The sequence below is a fragment of the Corvus kubaryi genome, unplaced genomic scaffold (assembly GCF_017639235.1).
Source record: "Corvus kubaryi isolate FWS band 111438036 unplaced genomic scaffold, C.kubaryi_AGA036_p1.0 37398, whole genome shotgun sequence".
Taxonomy (NCBI): domain Eukaryota; kingdom Metazoa; phylum Chordata; class Aves; order Passeriformes; family Corvidae; genus Corvus; species Corvus kubaryi.
Window position 1 is genome coordinate 35,327,739 of NW_024581137.1, and position 18,286 is coordinate 35,346,024.

The 18,286-nt window shown below is 40.3% G+C and overlaps 1 protein-coding gene across 1 annotated transcript in view; it reads left to right on the plus strand.

Moving 5' to 3' along the window:
• CALCR (calcitonin receptor) overlaps nucleotides 1-18,286 on the plus strand; it is a 157,062-nt gene that overhangs the window by 100,035 nt on the left and 38,741 nt on the right. The window contains exons 4-7 of the mRNA XM_042043861.1: nucleotides 950-1,060; nucleotides 8,805-8,917; nucleotides 13,096-13,187; nucleotides 17,536-17,662. Of these exons, the coding sequence (XP_041899795.1) occupies nucleotides 950-1,060; nucleotides 8,805-8,917; nucleotides 13,096-13,187; nucleotides 17,536-17,662 (443 nt within the window). The remainder of the gene's footprint in view (nucleotides 1-949; nucleotides 1,061-8,804; nucleotides 8,918-13,095; nucleotides 13,188-17,535; nucleotides 17,663-18,286) is intronic.

Sequence of the window (18,286 nt, forward strand, 5' to 3'; positions counted from 1 at the left end):
CCTCCATTTTGATACTTCCTCAGGCCCAAAGCAAACAAAAAGCCAAGATGTATCTTTTCATTCTATTTCACTTTAACCTGATGGTCTTGATGATAAATACTTTGTCCCCAACACAAACTGTTTTTGAATGGAAAATAACTAGGAAGTGTAGTGGGGTTTTAACGTGTTTCTTGTATAAATCCACAATGAGTCATGTTACAGCACAATTTTCGAGGACCATAGCAGGTACAGTCCCTGTAATGGGAATCAGCAATGAGCTGTATTCTGCCTCCCGGCATTGCTGCTGTTTGGGGGCTGGAAACATCCCACAGACTCAACAGCACCATGCCCAGAAGGGGCATGAAGAGATCACAGCATGTCTACCTAGACAACATCAGCAGGCAGAATCTGCATGTTACAGATCAGTCTTGCACCTGCTTCACTGGATTTTGTAGTTGCATCACCGATCTCTGGTGTTGAACAAGGCAACAGCCTGGCAGGGACCTGTCTCTGCGCATGCTGCTTTTAGCTGAGATGTCTCTACAAATGCTTCCTACCTTTACATTTCCAAAACCCGGTTTTCAGAGTTACTGAGCAGCAAAAGATGAAATGAAAAGTGGGTGTCTCATAAGTCTATGGATACCACTAGTGTGCATGCTTAGAGCTGACAACAGAAAGAGGACCAAGGAGAGAAATTTGAAGGATTGGATCCTACATTCAAAGTTCAGTTCAACAGGCTTTAAAACATGACTTTCCGGTAAAATGAACACCACCACTAACATCAGGTCAGCAACCACAAGTACCTTGTAGCAACTGAATGCCACTCTAAGTGTAACAATAACAAAGGCCTGTATTACAAAAAGAAAACTTGATTGTCTGCAGGCAGCAATATTCCTCAAGAGGCTAGAACAGAGTGGTTCAGGAGGGACTTTATGTTGAATTAACTCCTGCAATTGTCTTAAATGTCCAGGTCTGTTCTGCAACCGAACATGGGATGGCTGGTTGTGCTGGGATGACACACCTGCTGGAAGGCTCACTGCTCAGAATTGTCCGGATTATTTTCCAGACTTCGATCCAACTGGTACAGTATTTCTTTTTACCATTTTATCTTTCAAAGGATGTCTTCAGGACATTTATGCCATCGAGTGGATGCGCTCAATCCAGTGGCATTTTTACAGCACTGTGAAACCTCAGAAAGTTTGGCTGAAATTAAAACACATCAAGCTTCTGGGTTCCCTAATTTATATATTTTCATTTAAAAAATATTTTATATGTATTTATATTTATGTAAATATAACCCATGGATTTATGGAACCTAGTTTATGAAAATGTCAGCTTCTGAATTATAACATCAAAGTATTCTTAACACCTCATTCTAAGTTTTTATAATGAAGAGCAAATGCTTATGTGCTTGCAGTATGTATCAGTATGCTCTTTATTCAGTTTTTATTGGAATATATCATTTTATGGAAGAAGATGAGCAGAAATAATGTCTCTGAGTTTCAGTTGTTAGCTGAATTCTCCATACAAATACTAGAATCAGACTGAGAGAAGTAATTGAAGAACATTGAAAAGGAAAAATGAAAAATCAATGAAGTATTTCTAAATATATATGAGGAAATATTAGACACAAGTTTAACTCTGCAAAGAGTACCATTTGAAGAGAGACACAGTCACGTGCTCCATGCTCAGGACATGTTGCTTATAGGCGGTGCTTGATGCCACACTGTGCTAAATTCCACATAGTCACAATGCACCAATTACAGTTAAAATCAATTAAATTAAACATTTGGGAGGGTGGGTACATAAATCTAAACATTTTCAACAAGCTTAAACCAAGCTGTATGTGCCAAACTGGAAATGAAGGAAACAGACTATTACATAGCTGTGAGTTAATTACCCAGCATCATTAGCTAAAATTGAGGATTTTCTTGAGCTTTTTGCTTATTTAGAAACTGAGGGGTTTCCAGGTTGGATCAAACCCAGTATGCATTTTGCTGAATCCTGTTTACAGTAGCAGCCAGATTGATTGTTATTTCTGCTCTTCATAAATCAAGCTGTCCATAGTTACAGAATTCACGCAGCAGGTGGGAAATCTCCGATGTCAGAGTGTGAGGGGATTCAAACCTCCATTCAATCTTTGGTGAAGAAACGTCCCTCTTTCCAGTGGAAGAAGGCATTGGACAGGATGGATTGAAGGAAATCTGTTTGTTCAGCAATTCTCTGCTTGGAAAGTGAGCTCATGGGGCAAGGTCACTATCCACTTCCTGTGGAAACACCCTGAGACCAACCCCACAAATCTTTGTAGCTTACATTCCTGAGACAGACAATGGGAACCAGATCACACGGTCTTGTCTTTTGTGCCCTTTTTTTGCTTTCTGACATGCAAGACTTGACCTCTTTTCTGTACAGTGCCATAGTTTTCAAGGAGGAGTCTTGCAGCAGCATCATGCTCATGGCTCATCATTGGCGCATCTGGGGACAACAGACTGAGAAGCTGAGGCCCTCAGCTGCAGGACTGCCTTTCACTCAGATCTCCCTCTCTGTGGACAAATGCTTCAACCATTAGACTATTTGCACAAAAGATTCCAAAAGAGCATTTTAGAAGAATTGGGAGAACTTGGTTCAGTTCCACAGAAGTGCCCACGTTCAGGAGAGAGCTTGAAGCTCTGGATCCTGAGGTTACACAAGCCTTTTCCTGTATGCATGTTAATAGTGCTTCTAGGATGGGGTCTGTACCTTCTGCTTCAGACCCCATTTTATTCATGATATCCTTCCCATAGAGCAACAGCTCACTTCATGAACAGGAAGATTTACTACAAGTCTTTTGCTTTCCCTGCTTCCCTGGTTTTCATAGAAGAAAAAAAATTGTGGAACTAACAATCATAGTTTGTGCATTCTCCATGCAATGCTCAGCTTGTACCTGCAAAAGTGGGTGTTGGGCAGCCTTGTGACCACAGAAGTTTCCCAATGACTAAAGGTCCTCATCCTTCATAGAGGGGATGATTTCAGAGCCACTCTCCTGCTCACTCCCAAGCCACCTATTCACCACTTTTCCATTTGTCTGTTTGCCTCCAGTGACTCGTTCTGAGCTAATTGCTCTGCTACAACAGCGCTCTTCAAAGTAACACTTGAAGCCATCCATGGAGAAGCATCTCACTCCACTTACTAATGCTTATTAATGCCAAGGCCTGTGATTGCAAATCACTCCTTAATGTACAAATACTTGTCACAGAATCTGGCCCACAGTGTGTGCATACTGCAGTTACTCTTTCTGCCAAGTTTTAAAAGTTGAAATTTGGCAATATTTTAGTAATCCTGTTCTCTGTACACAGCCATAGGAAGAAAAGCCCCCTCAAGTAATTAATTTCCTACTGTTATCTCCGCTGTCCTCTTTAAGAACAATACCTGTGGTCCTCTGGACCCAATATTTTCCTCTGCCACATTTCTGTTCTCCTCATCAGCACCTCTATCAGCCTCTATCCCTGCATCCTGGTCAGTCAACCCTGTTTCCCAGTTTCAGCAGCACCTCAGCATCTCCTGGTTGAGGCAGAGCTGCTTTCCTAGAATAGCTGTTGAGTAACCCAGCATGTGTTACAGATGTGGCATCAAACCAGTGGGTAGTCAGCCTTTGCTTTACAGGTGCTGGTTGTCACATGGATACTTAATAAAGTAGGAGGAAGACAAGAAATAAGGGGGGTGTCTACAAGTCTGTCAACTGCTAATGAAAATGGCTGCCACTTACAGGTGGCCAAAAGCACAGACTGAACTGTCCTGAGAAGTCTGTCAGGTTTTGTGTCACAAGCCATTTTTTCCTTTGGTAACTTCTTTGTGTTAAACAAAATACAGTTGGATTTTCTGCTGAGAAACAAAAAAAATCATCCTAAAAAATATCAATTTCCCATGATGAAAAATGTAGCGACTGTCAGATTTCCTCCCCATTGAGTCTGTGATATCCAAGCACCTCAGTAGGTATTTTAGGCATGCAAGTAACCCCATGGAATTCTGAAACAAGTATTTCATGCTGTGTTGCTTTGGGCTGCACCAAGATCTGCAGAACCACTGTGTTTCAGCTAATTGATAGCTATGTCACTTCATTAGGAGACCATGTATAGCTTTGAGACCTGTAATAAAATAATGTCTTTCCTCTCTATTTTTGTTCTTTGATACTTACATCCTTCATAATTGGAAAAGTGAAACATTATTGTCAGCATAGTATCAAGTCCTTCTCCCATCTGTATCTGTGGGTGCGAAATACCAGCTCTCTATCTGACCCCCAACAACATTCAGCATTGATGCCAAGAAGAAATTGACAGAGTATGTTAGAAAGTAAACAAGGTAAAATCGTATTCTGAAGAAAAGAACACAGAAACAAAGTGAAGAAGAACATACTCAGTGCTGTTCATTTTCTGTCTGACAACTTCACAGTTAGCTACCCAGTGTAGTCCCACTTATTTCACTGAACTTAGATCAGCTTTTACTAGATAGGAATCTGTGTTCTGAAAGAAACAATCTCCTCCTTGCAGTGCACATCATGCGCAATGTGATAATGCATAAAAACAAATCAATTTGTCTGGAAAACATAACAAGACCTACTGCTTTAATGCCAGTGACAGCAGGAAACTCGTTGTCTCATCCACTTCTGGCTGTGAAGCTCTGAGCAGGGCTATTTTATATGCTCCTATTCAGGCAAGATTCAATTCTCCTGAATTGTATTTTATATTCATATTTTAGACAGGTTAATCTTTGGTATAATCCTCTAAAATGGTTCCAGGTCACACTGAGATTGGTAGGAGTTTAGCTTTTGAGGAATGCCATATGCACTTCCTGCTGGCAATATTCTTACAAATGAAAGAAAAGAAAAAGCATTGTGGATATAATGGCCTTCTATTAAGGCAGGTGTGTAGAGGGCAACAGGATGAACGGAGCCCTGCCCTGTGCCACCCGTGGGCTGTTTGGTTTGTGGCAGGGGAGTGTTACACTGCCCACCTCATTGTCCCTGTACAGTGCATTTAGTCAGGATTAGTTTGGTGCAGTCACATAGCAAGGGAGCCAGATGTGCAAGTATTTTTGTGGCAGACACACCTTTTCATCTCACTTTCACTCTCTTTGCTTTTTGGCAGACAGCAGCATTTAAGAGCAGTATCCACCCCACTTTGTGAGCCAAAGCCACATTTAGCAAATCTCCTCTCAGTTCTCGCCTTTGTTGGGTTTCTGTCTTTAGTTCCCTTTTGTAAACTATTACTCAAAACTCTTGATGTAGTTCCAGAAAGATATTTTCTAGAAGTGCAATTTGGAAACAAATCCATATGCATCCATAAGCAATTAGATGATGATTAATCAGATGATAATTAATGTGTTGTTACCTCTCACAATTGAAGAACACGCATGTACAGCCTTGCCTTCCTGCTCTGACTCTGGGAGAGCCCTTCTCTTGCTGCCACAAAATGCAGATTGTGGCTGAATTTAACTAAAATAGGCAATTCTGGATTTCTGCTGGTCCTATTTTCTTGTCTTGAAGTGATATAATTTAGACAATTATAAATAAGACAAATCTGAACTCTTTGTACAGCTGCTTCTTTTCTCCTTACCCTTCTGTGTACTTCCGTCCAGCTCCTTAGCAAGTTTGACAGCTATATTTTAAAAATCAATTCCTATCCCCATAGTGCCCAATATGACTCTTATACAGATTCTAGTTCTGCTGACTAAGACGCTCTGAAGACAGTGATAATCCTTCATTTACTAGGACACTGGAATTGAAGTTTTCTAGGGTCTCCATTCCATTATATGAGATTATTTTTTTCGTTTTTGAAAAAGTTTCTTCCAGAATATTTTACTGAGGATGTAAGTAAATCAGATGTGTTATATCAACTATTCCTTAATCAGCAAAACTGAGCACTGCACAGGTCTATCTAAACAATGGCAAAGAATCCAACATCTAGTATGTGCTGAGCATGACTGCAACAGCGGATAGCTTCTTTCTTCTTTCATCTTATAACTCAGCAATAAAAAAAAACTTTGCTTATTTTGATTGCTGTGTTTTGATTCCTATGTTGAGTCCTTTAACATGTGCTAGCTGTAGAGCTGGTCTAATTGTGAAAAGCCTGATTGAAAGAGCTATCATGTTGTTCCAGAGATATTAAGATATTTGTTACATGTAAATGACTGAGGGTTTTTTTATGAAAATATGATTTATAAAAGCATTATTAGTGCAACAAAAAATATATATGCAAATAATTGCTACTGGTTAATTTTTCAAGATACTTCACTAATGCCATGAAACTTCCCTTGTGGATGAGATTCCTCTCACCCATTTTCCCCAGACAGCTCTTGAAGTGTCTGTCTCTCTCAGTTAACTGCAGAAATCCTGCCCAACTGCCTGTGAATTATGTAACTTTAAGGTTGCTACCGTCAGGCGAGATCAGTCCAATGTGATGTCACTGATCTTCCACTTTGAATAATGTGATGCTCAAGTGGTGCTCTATCCAAGCTGATAGGGTACAGACAGAGCCTAAAAAATTAGTATTTACACAATATTTTAATAATCAAAAAGCCCACGCTTCCATTTTGCCTTGCTAGTGTTGTCCTACCCAGCCTTGCAGGTGTGTATTTTTTCAGACTTCACCATAATCTTCTGGTTAGCACAAGAACCAACACATGCCCAGGTTCATAATTCCCTACCCACTACTGGGCCACTCTAGAATAACTTGCAGTAGAACAGTGGTTGGATTGCAGCTTTGTTTTTGTATAAAAGAATAAATTTAGAAGAGATGTTTGACTTGTTTGAGTCTCTGGGATGGACAGTAAAAAGGGCTTATTCCCCAGTTGTGTATTCTCACATCACAGCAAGGAATCCACGGGGCATGGGCACTTTCAGAGTAGGATCAGCCGTGTTTGTCTGGCTTCAAGGAAAAGTATGAGGCGAAAGGTTTGTCTCTAACTTAGAGAGGCCACATTATACTCTGGCAGAGCGCCTACCTAGACACTGAAGTACAGAGATGATGGATGACCTTGCCATATGCACTCTGTAGCAGATTAACCAAAGCTGTGCACTTTGCAGAGTGCATGGGATAGTGCAATGTTTGCACACTGTGTTCCATGGTAGCATGACCATTAATCTCTCCTCTATGACTGAAAGCTTTTTCCAGCATTTGATAGCATCCGGCGATGAGTAAAAGGGAACTCTGCTACACGAGCAGGCTGAGATTATCTCCAAGCTGCAGCAATGGAAGGCTCAAATAACATGTACTGTTCCTCTTGGTATCGTTGATGCACGTATTGATTTTTAACAAGTCCCCCAAAACAATGATTTGAAATCCACAATCATTTCAAAACTATGCTGTGCTCTGGAGGATTTTTTGGTTTTTGCTGCAATGGCACTATATAAAGTGTACTTCTAGTCAGAGTAAGATAACTCAGTCTGTACAATCCTTACCTTACCCATATGATCAGTTCCTTTCTTCGGGTTGTATAGAGGGAATATGAATCTTACAAATTAATAGAGCCATTAATCACCAGATGAGGAAAAGTAACTGGGATTGTTGACCACAAAAAATGAAAATGTGCATGTTCAAATGGGTGTGGGCTCTGTAAAAGTGTATTGACTGGAAATGCTGATAATCTAAGTATAAAGCCAAACAAATTATAGAGCAAGAAAAGGAAATTCAAGGTAGACTTTTTAGACTATTTTAAAAGTCAGACTTGAAAAACCTTTTTTTTGCATGTGTCTGTGTCACTATCTAAGAAAACATAAAATAATTTAAGTTTACGATCTTATCCTGTCTTTGTTACTTGGGCAAACATTCCTGTGGCTCCCATGTGGCTAATGCTTGAGGGAAGGCCAAAGGAACTGGTCCAAAACCTGACAGGCAATTAGGAGTGACCGTCTGTGCCTCAGCATCCAAGGTGTCCCCAGCAGGAGTGTGAGTGTGATGGGGGGACACGCACACATCTGCAGCTCCAGGCATCCCTCAGAGCTGTGAGCTACTGAAGGCCCACCATCCCCCCACCACAGTAAAAGGACGTGCAGAGGAGCACGAGCCTGGAGCGTGATCCATATGGCAGGGATTTCGGGAAGTATGCCAGAGCCACCTGGACTAAGAAACCAGCACCAGAGACACCTGTGTAGAGGCCAAAGACACATCACATTATTTAAACAGAGAACTCTGCAGCAATCTTAAATTAAACTGGACAAGTGGTACCAGTGCCAAAATGTTTGTGAGGCTGCTTGTCTCTGTGCCTGCATGCTGTGCAGACCCTGAGGAGAACAAGAAATGCTCCTGCTCTCCATGTCAGGATTCCACCAGCATGGAGGCTGGGCAAGACTCTTCCACTCCTCTGCACAAAGAGAGCACTGGCTTGGGGCTGTTGACATCTCCAGCACCCAGGCTCTGGTTTATATACTACTGACTGCCCTTTATGCAGTATTTTTAACTCATTTAACCCTGACACCTGAAACCCCTCACACTTCCTTCAGGTCTGGCATCAGCACCTGAGGTTATTTTCTCTTCCATAAGTTGCTGTCAACAGCCTCTTTAAATGGATTATTATCAGCTAAATATTGCATCTGAATGACGGTTGAGATGTATACTCTAGTGGGTTCAGGGCAAAAGGAGACATCTAAACAACAACTTTACCACCAGATAAGTCTCAGAAAAAAACTAAAACAACAAACCAGCAAGATGCATATGAATTACACTGGTTGAAAAGCATTTGGATTTTATTACACAGACATTTTGTTCCCAAATAAAGAAATTCTTTTCAATGGGCTTTTTAATGCATAATATGTTTATGTTAAAATAACTATTATTGCAATTTATCATCAGAGAGGGCTTCAAAATATTGTGATGAAACTGGAAATTGGTTCCGCCACCCTGAGAGCAACCGGACTTGGTCCAACTACACCCTGTGCAACTCTTTCACCTCTGAAAAATTGAAGGTATGCTGAAGTTAAAGGGGCAGAGGTTGTCTGGCAATGGTTTTGGGCTGGGCTAGCAATAAGACTTCAGAGAGACCAGAACAGCCCTATCTTTCAGCTTTATTTGCTGCACAAGATAAAAACAACATTGTTCTTGTGACTTTAGCTTATCCAAATTTTTTAGTGAGTGCTCAAACCTAAGTATAAGTTTGCTGTGGGGTGGTTGATTTAGTGGTAATTCATGTGAAAAGTTTTGCAGTATTTTTGAAATGCATTTTTAATTCCTATGATTTTTCCTGGTTCACCAACAGTTATAAAATAATCTTTTTGAGTCTCAATTTTGCTTCCTGTAACAATAATATTCCAAGATGTTGATGTCTTCTCTGCAGGGCTATGTAAGTTAAATTATTTTTATTACATTTACAAATGTAAGTCAAAATTATTTTTCTTAAGCAAAGAGTATCACCCTGTATTCACACTCTTTGAAAATAAATATTTATGAAGGTACCATCAATCCAGAAAATCTTACAAACATGAACAAATTTAACTTTGAGTTTTACTGAAGTAATTGAGACTATTTACAATAATGAATTAGGCATTTACATCAGTATTGTCATAATCAAGTTGCTAAACTGAAAAAGAACTAAATATAAAAGCACCAAAAGAAGCAAAGAGAGAGAAATCTGAGAAAAGCTTAAAAAAATTAAGTTAGGGAAGCTCATAAAAATAATATATTTCTCAAATGCAGGTGGAGCTCCAGGAAAATCTGATTACAGATTTGTGACAGAATAATTTGTGACTATTTGGAATAGTGGAAGGAAAAGTATCAAGAAGTTATTTGATTTAGGGTTTGTGTTGGAGGACCTTTTTTTATGTAGCCGAAAAGCAGTATGTAGTTATATTCAGTAGTAACTCAGCCCAAAGGGCCTTGGAAAAGTCCACTGGACTAGGCAGGAGGTGAATTCTAAAGGTTTTTGCAGCATGATGAACCATCATGGTAAAATGGGGCTCACCTATGTGACATGACAAGAATAATAGTAACAATATGAGCTTACAGAGGCATTACGTGGAAGCACCATAAGAATATAATTTTTCCAGATGTTGGCACATGTAAGGAGGCAAAAAATCTAGTTCTGTTACCTATTATCCATGCCTTCCAGAAGAAGAATTTTGAACATCATTCATGCAGAGAACAGAACACAAAGGAAAATCATATGCACATCATGATTTTTCTGAAATGAAAAACTATGGAAAATGCAGAAAGAATCTATCTTTACAGAAATGCCAAGTTGGATTATGACCTTTAAACCAATTCTTCAGTAAACAGAAATGTGCTTCATTTGTAGACTATTTCTACTTACCTACACATAATATAATTAGCTGAGTCGAAGGAATTCTCTTTCCTCAAGTGAAGAATTCTAGAGAAACAAGGAAGAACATTTAAGTTCTCTAAATCCAGGATAAAAAGTCTGAATAAACAAAAAACTTAATGAGTCAGCATGTTATATAAGTCCTATATGTCAGAAGGACATGACAGGTGGCCAGTTCAAGGAATGCAGAAATTAGTAAAAGTGTTCATTATTTGTTTGAAATTAACTGAAAATACCAATATGCTATACTTTTGAGACAGATCACTTAAAAAAAAAATTTTAGCCAGTTCTTAAGAATGTACTGATAGACCATATGCTTTGTTAGCTGACATTTCTGTCCATTTTGATCTGTCATCATTGTTATATTTCAAAGGCTTTTTAAACATTTGGCATAGTAAGTTTGCAGGATGCAATCAAAAAAGCAGTGGCTGAGTCCCAAATACACAGTTAATTTGGCAGTTGAAAACTGAAAGTTAGATAGATTGAATAACCAAGAATCCTCCAGGGTGCACATAAATTTGCATGTAGCTGTGTCAAGGCTTTTCCTACTTTTAGCTGTTTCAGGCTATAGGTTGTGTAATAGATAGGCAGAAAAAAATCTTTTTGAACAAGTCATCTGCAAATTAAATTCAGGCTTTAAGAAAATATCCCTTTAATGTCATGAAAAAACACAGCAACCATGTAGTACGAAGTGGAAGAAATATCACGTACACAGGTAAACGTCTCCCACTACTCTGTATTGGAGAAAGTCATCTCATCTTCTCCACACTCAGGTCTGTCCTGCCTGGGGTTGCTGGTGCTCTCAGAACAAGTTATCAAGCATTTGTGCTCATTAGCAATGCAGTGGTTAGTCTTCATGAAGGAAAACTAGGAGACCTAGGGTATTTTCAATTAATATGCATAGTTTTCCATAACTTGGTGAGTGGTATTTATACTCAGATCACATCTCTTCTACATGGTCTGATCAGTGTAAATGTGACTTTGGTTTAAATCTGGGTCAGGCCACCACCACTTAGGTTAATGAATGCAGAAGTTTATTTGAAAGCTGTAAAATGTCTCGAGACCAAATTATGCAAGATGTGCAACTTTACTAAGGGGAATGACTTTGCTTTCTGAACTGTGTTTGTATTTGTTCTCGAGTGAAAGTTTCGAATTACTTGGTAACACCGAAAAGATGTGGGTGTCAAAACTTCAGGCTACAAAAAGGAATTCATCTAATCACTGAGAAATGGAAAATTGCTCATGCATAGCAAAAAAAAAAAAAAAAAAAAAAAAAAGGATGAAGTAGAGCTGAGAAGAAAATAAACCCAGCAGAGAAACTAAGATTTCCAGTCTTTTTTGCAGCACAGGCTGCTACTATGTCCTTGCTTTAAGAAAAGAGGCAGTGGTGAAGCCTGGCATGACATTTAGCCTCCTGCACCCCTCTGACAGATGGCTGATGCTTAAGAGCTTGGCTGACACCAAAGTGTGACATTTAAATACCTCAACGTTCTGAAGTTCAGGTGCTGTCCTGCAATTTTATTTTACAACTGGCATAAAAAATGTGGATCAGCCTCTCTTAGATTTCACTGCCACAAGTCACAGTTGAAAGCCCAGTTATCTGTCCCTGGGCACTGGATTCACGGCGCTGTCAGACCATTGAGTTGCCCAGTACCGAGGCTCACACTAATGTGAACCAGAATGTGTCTCTGGGTGTGCTGTTCTTGTGTGGTGGGAGTTGATAATGCTCACCACATCTGCTGCTCCCATGACTCTGAAGACCTTGGTCATAAGCCCCCTCTGATTTCTCCTCTCCAAAGAGGAGAATCCCAGCCTTTTCACCCACAGAAACCCAGCCTCACCTCTTTTAGTTGCCTTCTTTGCACCTTTCCTTGCTCTGCTATGCCCATAGGGTATGGAAACCAGAAGCACACGTGCATTTAAGGCTTGTGGTGTAAATTTCAAACATATGTTGATGTTCTACCCTCAGTGCCTTTTTTGGTCATAATCAGCATTTTGCTGGCTTTTTTGCTATCATTACACGGTGAGCCAATGATTCAGAGAACCGGCCTGGATGACTCCAAGATCCCGGTCCTGAGTTTGGTTTCCAGTTCTAAGTTAAGCATTGTGCAGACAGGATTTAGACCACTTGTCCTAGGTCTATCAGCCCACTTTTTTTTGTATTAAAGCTCATACGGCATCTTCTTGTCCTCTCAGTTAAATGAGGATCTCTGTAAGTGCCTCACTATTGTCTGGAAGACCTAAGTATCACCTGGAAATTTAGAAGTTTCTCTGCACCATGAATTGATGAGTACACTGAAAAAACCTGAGCCCTAATACAAGTCCTGAAGGCAGTTAACTACTGACTCATCTCCAAAAGTGACCATTAATCTTTCGATCCTTGTTGCTTAAGCTGCTTTCAACCCATAAAAGTTTTCTGCTAATCCTGCAGTAACCTATTTTATTGAATATTTTTTTATTAAATTATTATTATTATTTAACAATTTTTTGCATATATGTGAAAACTTGTCATGGGTGTACTGAAAATCTGAATGTATTAAGTCTGCTGCACTCTCCTAGAGCTTGGGAATGTTAGTGACATGGTGTGAGCAGGGATATCACCAGTTACTTCAGTACATCAGGAACAGATCTACATATGTAAGAAACACTTTATCTTTAGACCATGAGTCATGCTATTTAAGAGATTGCTGATATTAAAAATATATAGAAAAAGAATGAAAGAAAAAAATATAAATAGGAGGTTGCTTTTGTAGGTTGTTCCGTAATGAGAAAACAAACCAAGTGCCTGCAAATTGTTCATGCTTGCCTTTTCTTTTTGTTAAATTGCAGATGGCGTTCATACTTTATTATATGGCAATTGTTGGCCATGCTTTGTCTATTACATCCCTGTTGATTTCCTTGGCAATTTTCTTCTATTTCAAGTAAGTGTTTCTTACACTCTCTCTTCTTTCCCTGAGGCATCTCAACCAAAGAAAATCTTGAAAGGCATCATGGCAGTGAGAAGCCCCTCTTCTGAGTGTCTTTTTATATAATCCTGATAAAGAAGTCTGAGCACAGGCTCCTCTCACTATTGGGACCTCTCCCAGTGGTGTGTAACCAAGACCATGTTATTATGTTGTCAGGACTGGTGTGAAAGCGCAGCCCATGGGGAAATGATGCAACTAGGGATGCAGTAAGGCCTTTCATTTACCTATTGCCTTATGTTCCTTGAAGAGCATGTCCAGAGCCTGCCAGGCACAGTGACTGTATGGGGCAGTGGCTGAGAGCTCCCAGCTCCTGAAGAACAAGGCTACTTGCATCTGAGACTGAAGGATTGAGCTATTAACCTGAGTAGGTGCTTACAGGACTCTGCCCTAAGAGTGAATTTGGCATTAGTGTGCAGCCTATTACCCTCATTAAAAGGAAAAACAGTGATGTGCTGTATCAGAATTTTAAGGGAGACTAAACTGATATTCACTGAAAGCACTACAGCTAATGTATGGCAACTTCACTAGAGAATTTCAGTCTTGTTCTTTAGTGAACCTGTCTGCTCTCAGTTAGATGCCTCTGCCTCAACTGTCAAACGGGAAGAGTAGTAAAAGATCAAGCACCCAACATCACCACCACCAAGAATAAGACTAGGAAACGCAGGAAAACAAAATGGTTGGACTTTTCATAGATTATAGATTGCAAACTCCAAATAGTTTGCAAGTAAGATTGCAAACTCCAAATAGGTGGATCCAAAATACAGGACGTGAATTCTGGTAATTTCCAAAGAGGCAATTTGATGAGTGCTTGTGATAACACATCTTAATCAGATGCAGAGATAGCTAGAAACTCTGCCCAATGGACTGATGAATTCCCTTCCCATCTAAGTAGATAAACAGTACAAAACCATAGCCACAGTAAAGCTTTGAGAAGACTTGAAAGAGCACAATTTAATCTGATTTTGAACCCCATACCCTGGTTTGAGTTCTTTGGGACAGTAAAGACGGGATCTGGTCAAATTATGTATGCTAAATGGATCAGAAAGGTGACTCCTTGCAGCAAGCGAGTCAGGGTCAGCCTGTCTGACTCACTCTGAGCTCTGAGTCACGGACAGCGCATGATCTTGACTGGTCCTAGGCCGCACTGAAAGACTGGTCTTTGCAGCAGCCTTCCAGACAGTAACACACCTCTTCCTCTCTTTCCTCCTCCACTTCTCCTTCCCCTCCCATGACTAAGCCATGACACAAAGGTTACAGGGAGAATAGAGAAAGGAATTAAACCAAAGTGCTTCATAATGGGAGGAAAAAGAGGAAACCAAACTACAATCATAGGAAAGTGAGAACGAAGCTGTGTGGGAGCAGGGCTCATGTTACCTTCACTTGTTTTCTATCATCTCGCTATGACAGCAATAGATTATTTGACCTTCAGCTGAAGGGAAGCTGTCAGTCAGACAGTCTATCACATAGCAAGAGATGATTTCAGGACTGTATAATAGCCTTTGACTTTAGAGGCAGCTTGGAGGGATTGCAGTTTCCCACATATAAGTTTTTGCTAGCAGAGATTTATTTTCAGTTCAGTTTTGGGTATCAGGATCCATAATGATCTGGCATCACAGATGCTGCAGTACATTCAGAATGGAATAATAAATCAGTAGTGGTGAGCATCACTAAGCACTGCAAACTCATAACAGGAGAAAGTATTCACAGAGTAGAGTGTCTAACAGCTACATGCATCGTCACATTATTTCAGTATTCCTATAATTGCAGACTGAGACCCCATTATCTTATTTAATAAAACACAAAAGAAAAGAGGTACTCCTAGCTCCAAATCACTCCAATTGAATTATTAAAACAAAGACATTTGCATAAATCCAGATGGGGAGTACAACAAATCTAGATTTGCCAAAATAATAGATGGTGTGTTATGAATGCACCTGCAGTCTAATTGCTGCCAAGGCTTTTAAAAGGAGTTGAAGGGTAATGGATGGAAGGATAATTTGTGAAATTTTTTGGGGGGGGGGGGTTCCTCAGGTGCAAGGGAGAACATGGCACAAAGCATGAAAATAATTTGAAAACTAAACAACAGGGTAGGAGAGGAAAAGAAGTGGCTAGGAGTGAAATTCAGTATTCTCAGTACTCAAAAATGAGAAAATGAAGGTCAAATTAGAAAGTGAGGGTATGGAAATACATGCTGAATGGTACAGGTGGATCTTTAACATGAAAGCCGGAATCAAGGAAAAAAGATGGGGAACACTGAGGGAAAAGGAGGAGAGAGTAAAACTAAGAGGGGAAGGCAGGCAGATAAAGGAGGCTGGACAGCAGAAAAAGGCAACATGCAGTGAGGGACAGTCCAATTTTATAGATGAATAAGACTGCCAAAAGTCAAGCAGAGCTATTAGAGAGGACAGGAATGGGAGTTGAGAGACATGTACCTGGCTGAGATCATCACTAAAGACTCTCTGTACCAGAAACCACATAGAAAGGCAGCTGAAAAGAAAAGTGTCTGCACTTCTTTGGCCAGGAGCTGAAGAGACTGTTCCTGGTAATACAGAAATTTTTATTTCTTGGGAACAGCATTGATGTCACACCAGTCCTGTTCCCAGGGCTGCAAAAGAAAGACAGAGAGTGATAAGGATGTCATAGTGTCCCAAGAACAGTGGGGTTAAGTAGCATAGGCAAAGTATTGTGATGGAGTATGGGGAGAAAGGAAGACTCAGGACTGAATAAATATCACCAGAGCTTAGGAGCAGAAAAGGAATGTCAGACTAGATTTGTGATGGGGACAAATAGAGGTGGGGTAAGCACAGGTACATAGTGTAGCAAAAATAGCTCCAAAGAATGGTCCATTTTCTCCAATACCCTGTCCTACAGTGAATCAAACTGGAAGTTCATGAACCCAGCCCTGTATCTGGTGCTCAATATTTGCCAATAGCTGATGCTAAAAGAAGACTATAAGATCAGGGCAAGTGTACAGAGATACTCTCATTCCTAGACACCAGGATCTGCATCTCAAGGACACCCTGAACCAAAGAAGGTGCCTTGATAAATAAGAAGGTGAAAAGAAGTGATAAGCATTGCTGGATGGTGATAACCATAACCAGAAAGATGAGCTCAAGCTAAAGGAAGAATTCTGTGCAATGACTCGGAAAGTAGGTGTAAGAAAACAAAGAATAAATGGCAGGTGACCAAAGAGCTAAAGAAGGGAAATAAGTCAAGCAAGCAAGCAAGCAAAATAAGCAGAAAAGGATTCAACTGGCTAGATTAGCTCTCTCTTATTGAAGACAATGCATTCTGCATTGGCCTCCACATGCAGAGGAACAGAAAGCCACAGCCTGTGCTCCATTCCAGACTGCAAAAGACTCCTAGTGCTGAGCTTACCCCACCAAGACAGCAGTATTTCTTGGCTGTTCTTTACCTAGCAGTTTTGCCTTCTTGCTCCCAGTGATCACTGGACATCACAGCATTATCTAACAGCTCCATGAGGGCCTTTCTGCAGACACCTTCTGTCAGCCTGTTGCTATGCTCCAGGACATGGAGTGCTGCAGGGGCTTTTTTCTCTGCCTCAGAGATGTATGAGGAGGTGACATGAGGATTTGGGCATGAATTAGAAATGGGGAAGATGGTTTGGGTCAGAAACTGTAGTCGTGATTTGGTTTCACAAGAATTCTGAAAACTTCTCTTGTGAAACTGCCACCCACAATAGCATAAATCCTACCCTCCCCAAAACCAGTCATTTCAAGAGATTTCTTCTCCTTTTGAGCAGGAAAACAACCTCCGCTGCTTTAGAATCTCAGCTGGAGTTAGAAATATGCAGGATACCAACCCAAATCCCCCTGTAATTTAAGGAGATTCCTGCCCAAATTCCCATCCTGTCTCACTACTAATCCTGAAGTAGAAAATAATTTTCATCTGAGTATTTGAGAAATTGAGTCTCCAGGGAACAGTTACTTATAAAGAAAGCTGTATTCCTGATATTCATTACTTGTATCATGCGCATCCAATAATTCTCAGGGTTCTGCTTCACCACTAAATATCTCAATTACCATGAAATAAAGAAAGGCATCAAGAGCTAAGAATGTAGCTGGATAGGTCTTTACAGCATGGTTTAAAAAGCATGTGGTGCTAAACAGGTGTAAAAACAAACCCAAAAATTTTTCAGAGGTTATGGCTGCAATGCAAGGCATGTATTTTCCAATTATGCCTTGCCAAAAGACATTCTTGAGAGACTGTTGCCAGAAAGAGCTTGTTAAAGTGACATCAGAAGAAAAACACTAATTTACAACATGTGTTGTATATTTTTCAGGAGCCTCAGCTGTCAAAGGATAACACTGCATAAGAATTTGTTTTTTTCCTATGTGCTGAACTCCATGTTTACAATTGCCCACCTCATTGCTGTTGTCCCTAACCCGGGCCTTGTAAAAAGGGATCCTGTAAGTACTGCATGACTTCTCTCCATCTTAACACCCAAGTAAAATTACTATGGCCAATGAACCAAGAATTCCCATTCAGCAGCTAATGATAGCCATCTGGGAAAACACACACAGAGGGTGCAGATTCTGAGAATTTCACTCAACCTTCCTCAGTTCTGTTACCAAGCAATTAAACTCTTTGAATCTTGTACAAGCCCCAGACTTGTTCCAGCCAGCCCATCCATACAACTATGTGTCAGACCTCCACTGCTCCCGGCCACAAGCACCTGATGATTCCCAGCAAAGCCCCTGAGGTGGTAGATGCCTGTCCTTCTTCACAAGCACACACACTGGGGAGGGACAGGGTGGAGAGAGAGACAGCTTATTTCAGTGTAACACACAAAAAGGTCTATTTGCTGCATTTTTTAACTTGGGAGGTGGTAAATCAAAGAATTAGTTTCCTTCACTGCTCTTATGGAGTGATACAAATTGTGCCATTGCCTCAGCTGATAAATATGTACGGCAGATCTCATCCAGCTCTGATCTTGCTCCCTAACCTAGCAATCACATTGTGCTCAGTCCTAACAGCAGCCCCAACCAATGTGAAATTAATGCAAACGTGGTAATCTCAAGTTTCATTTTAAC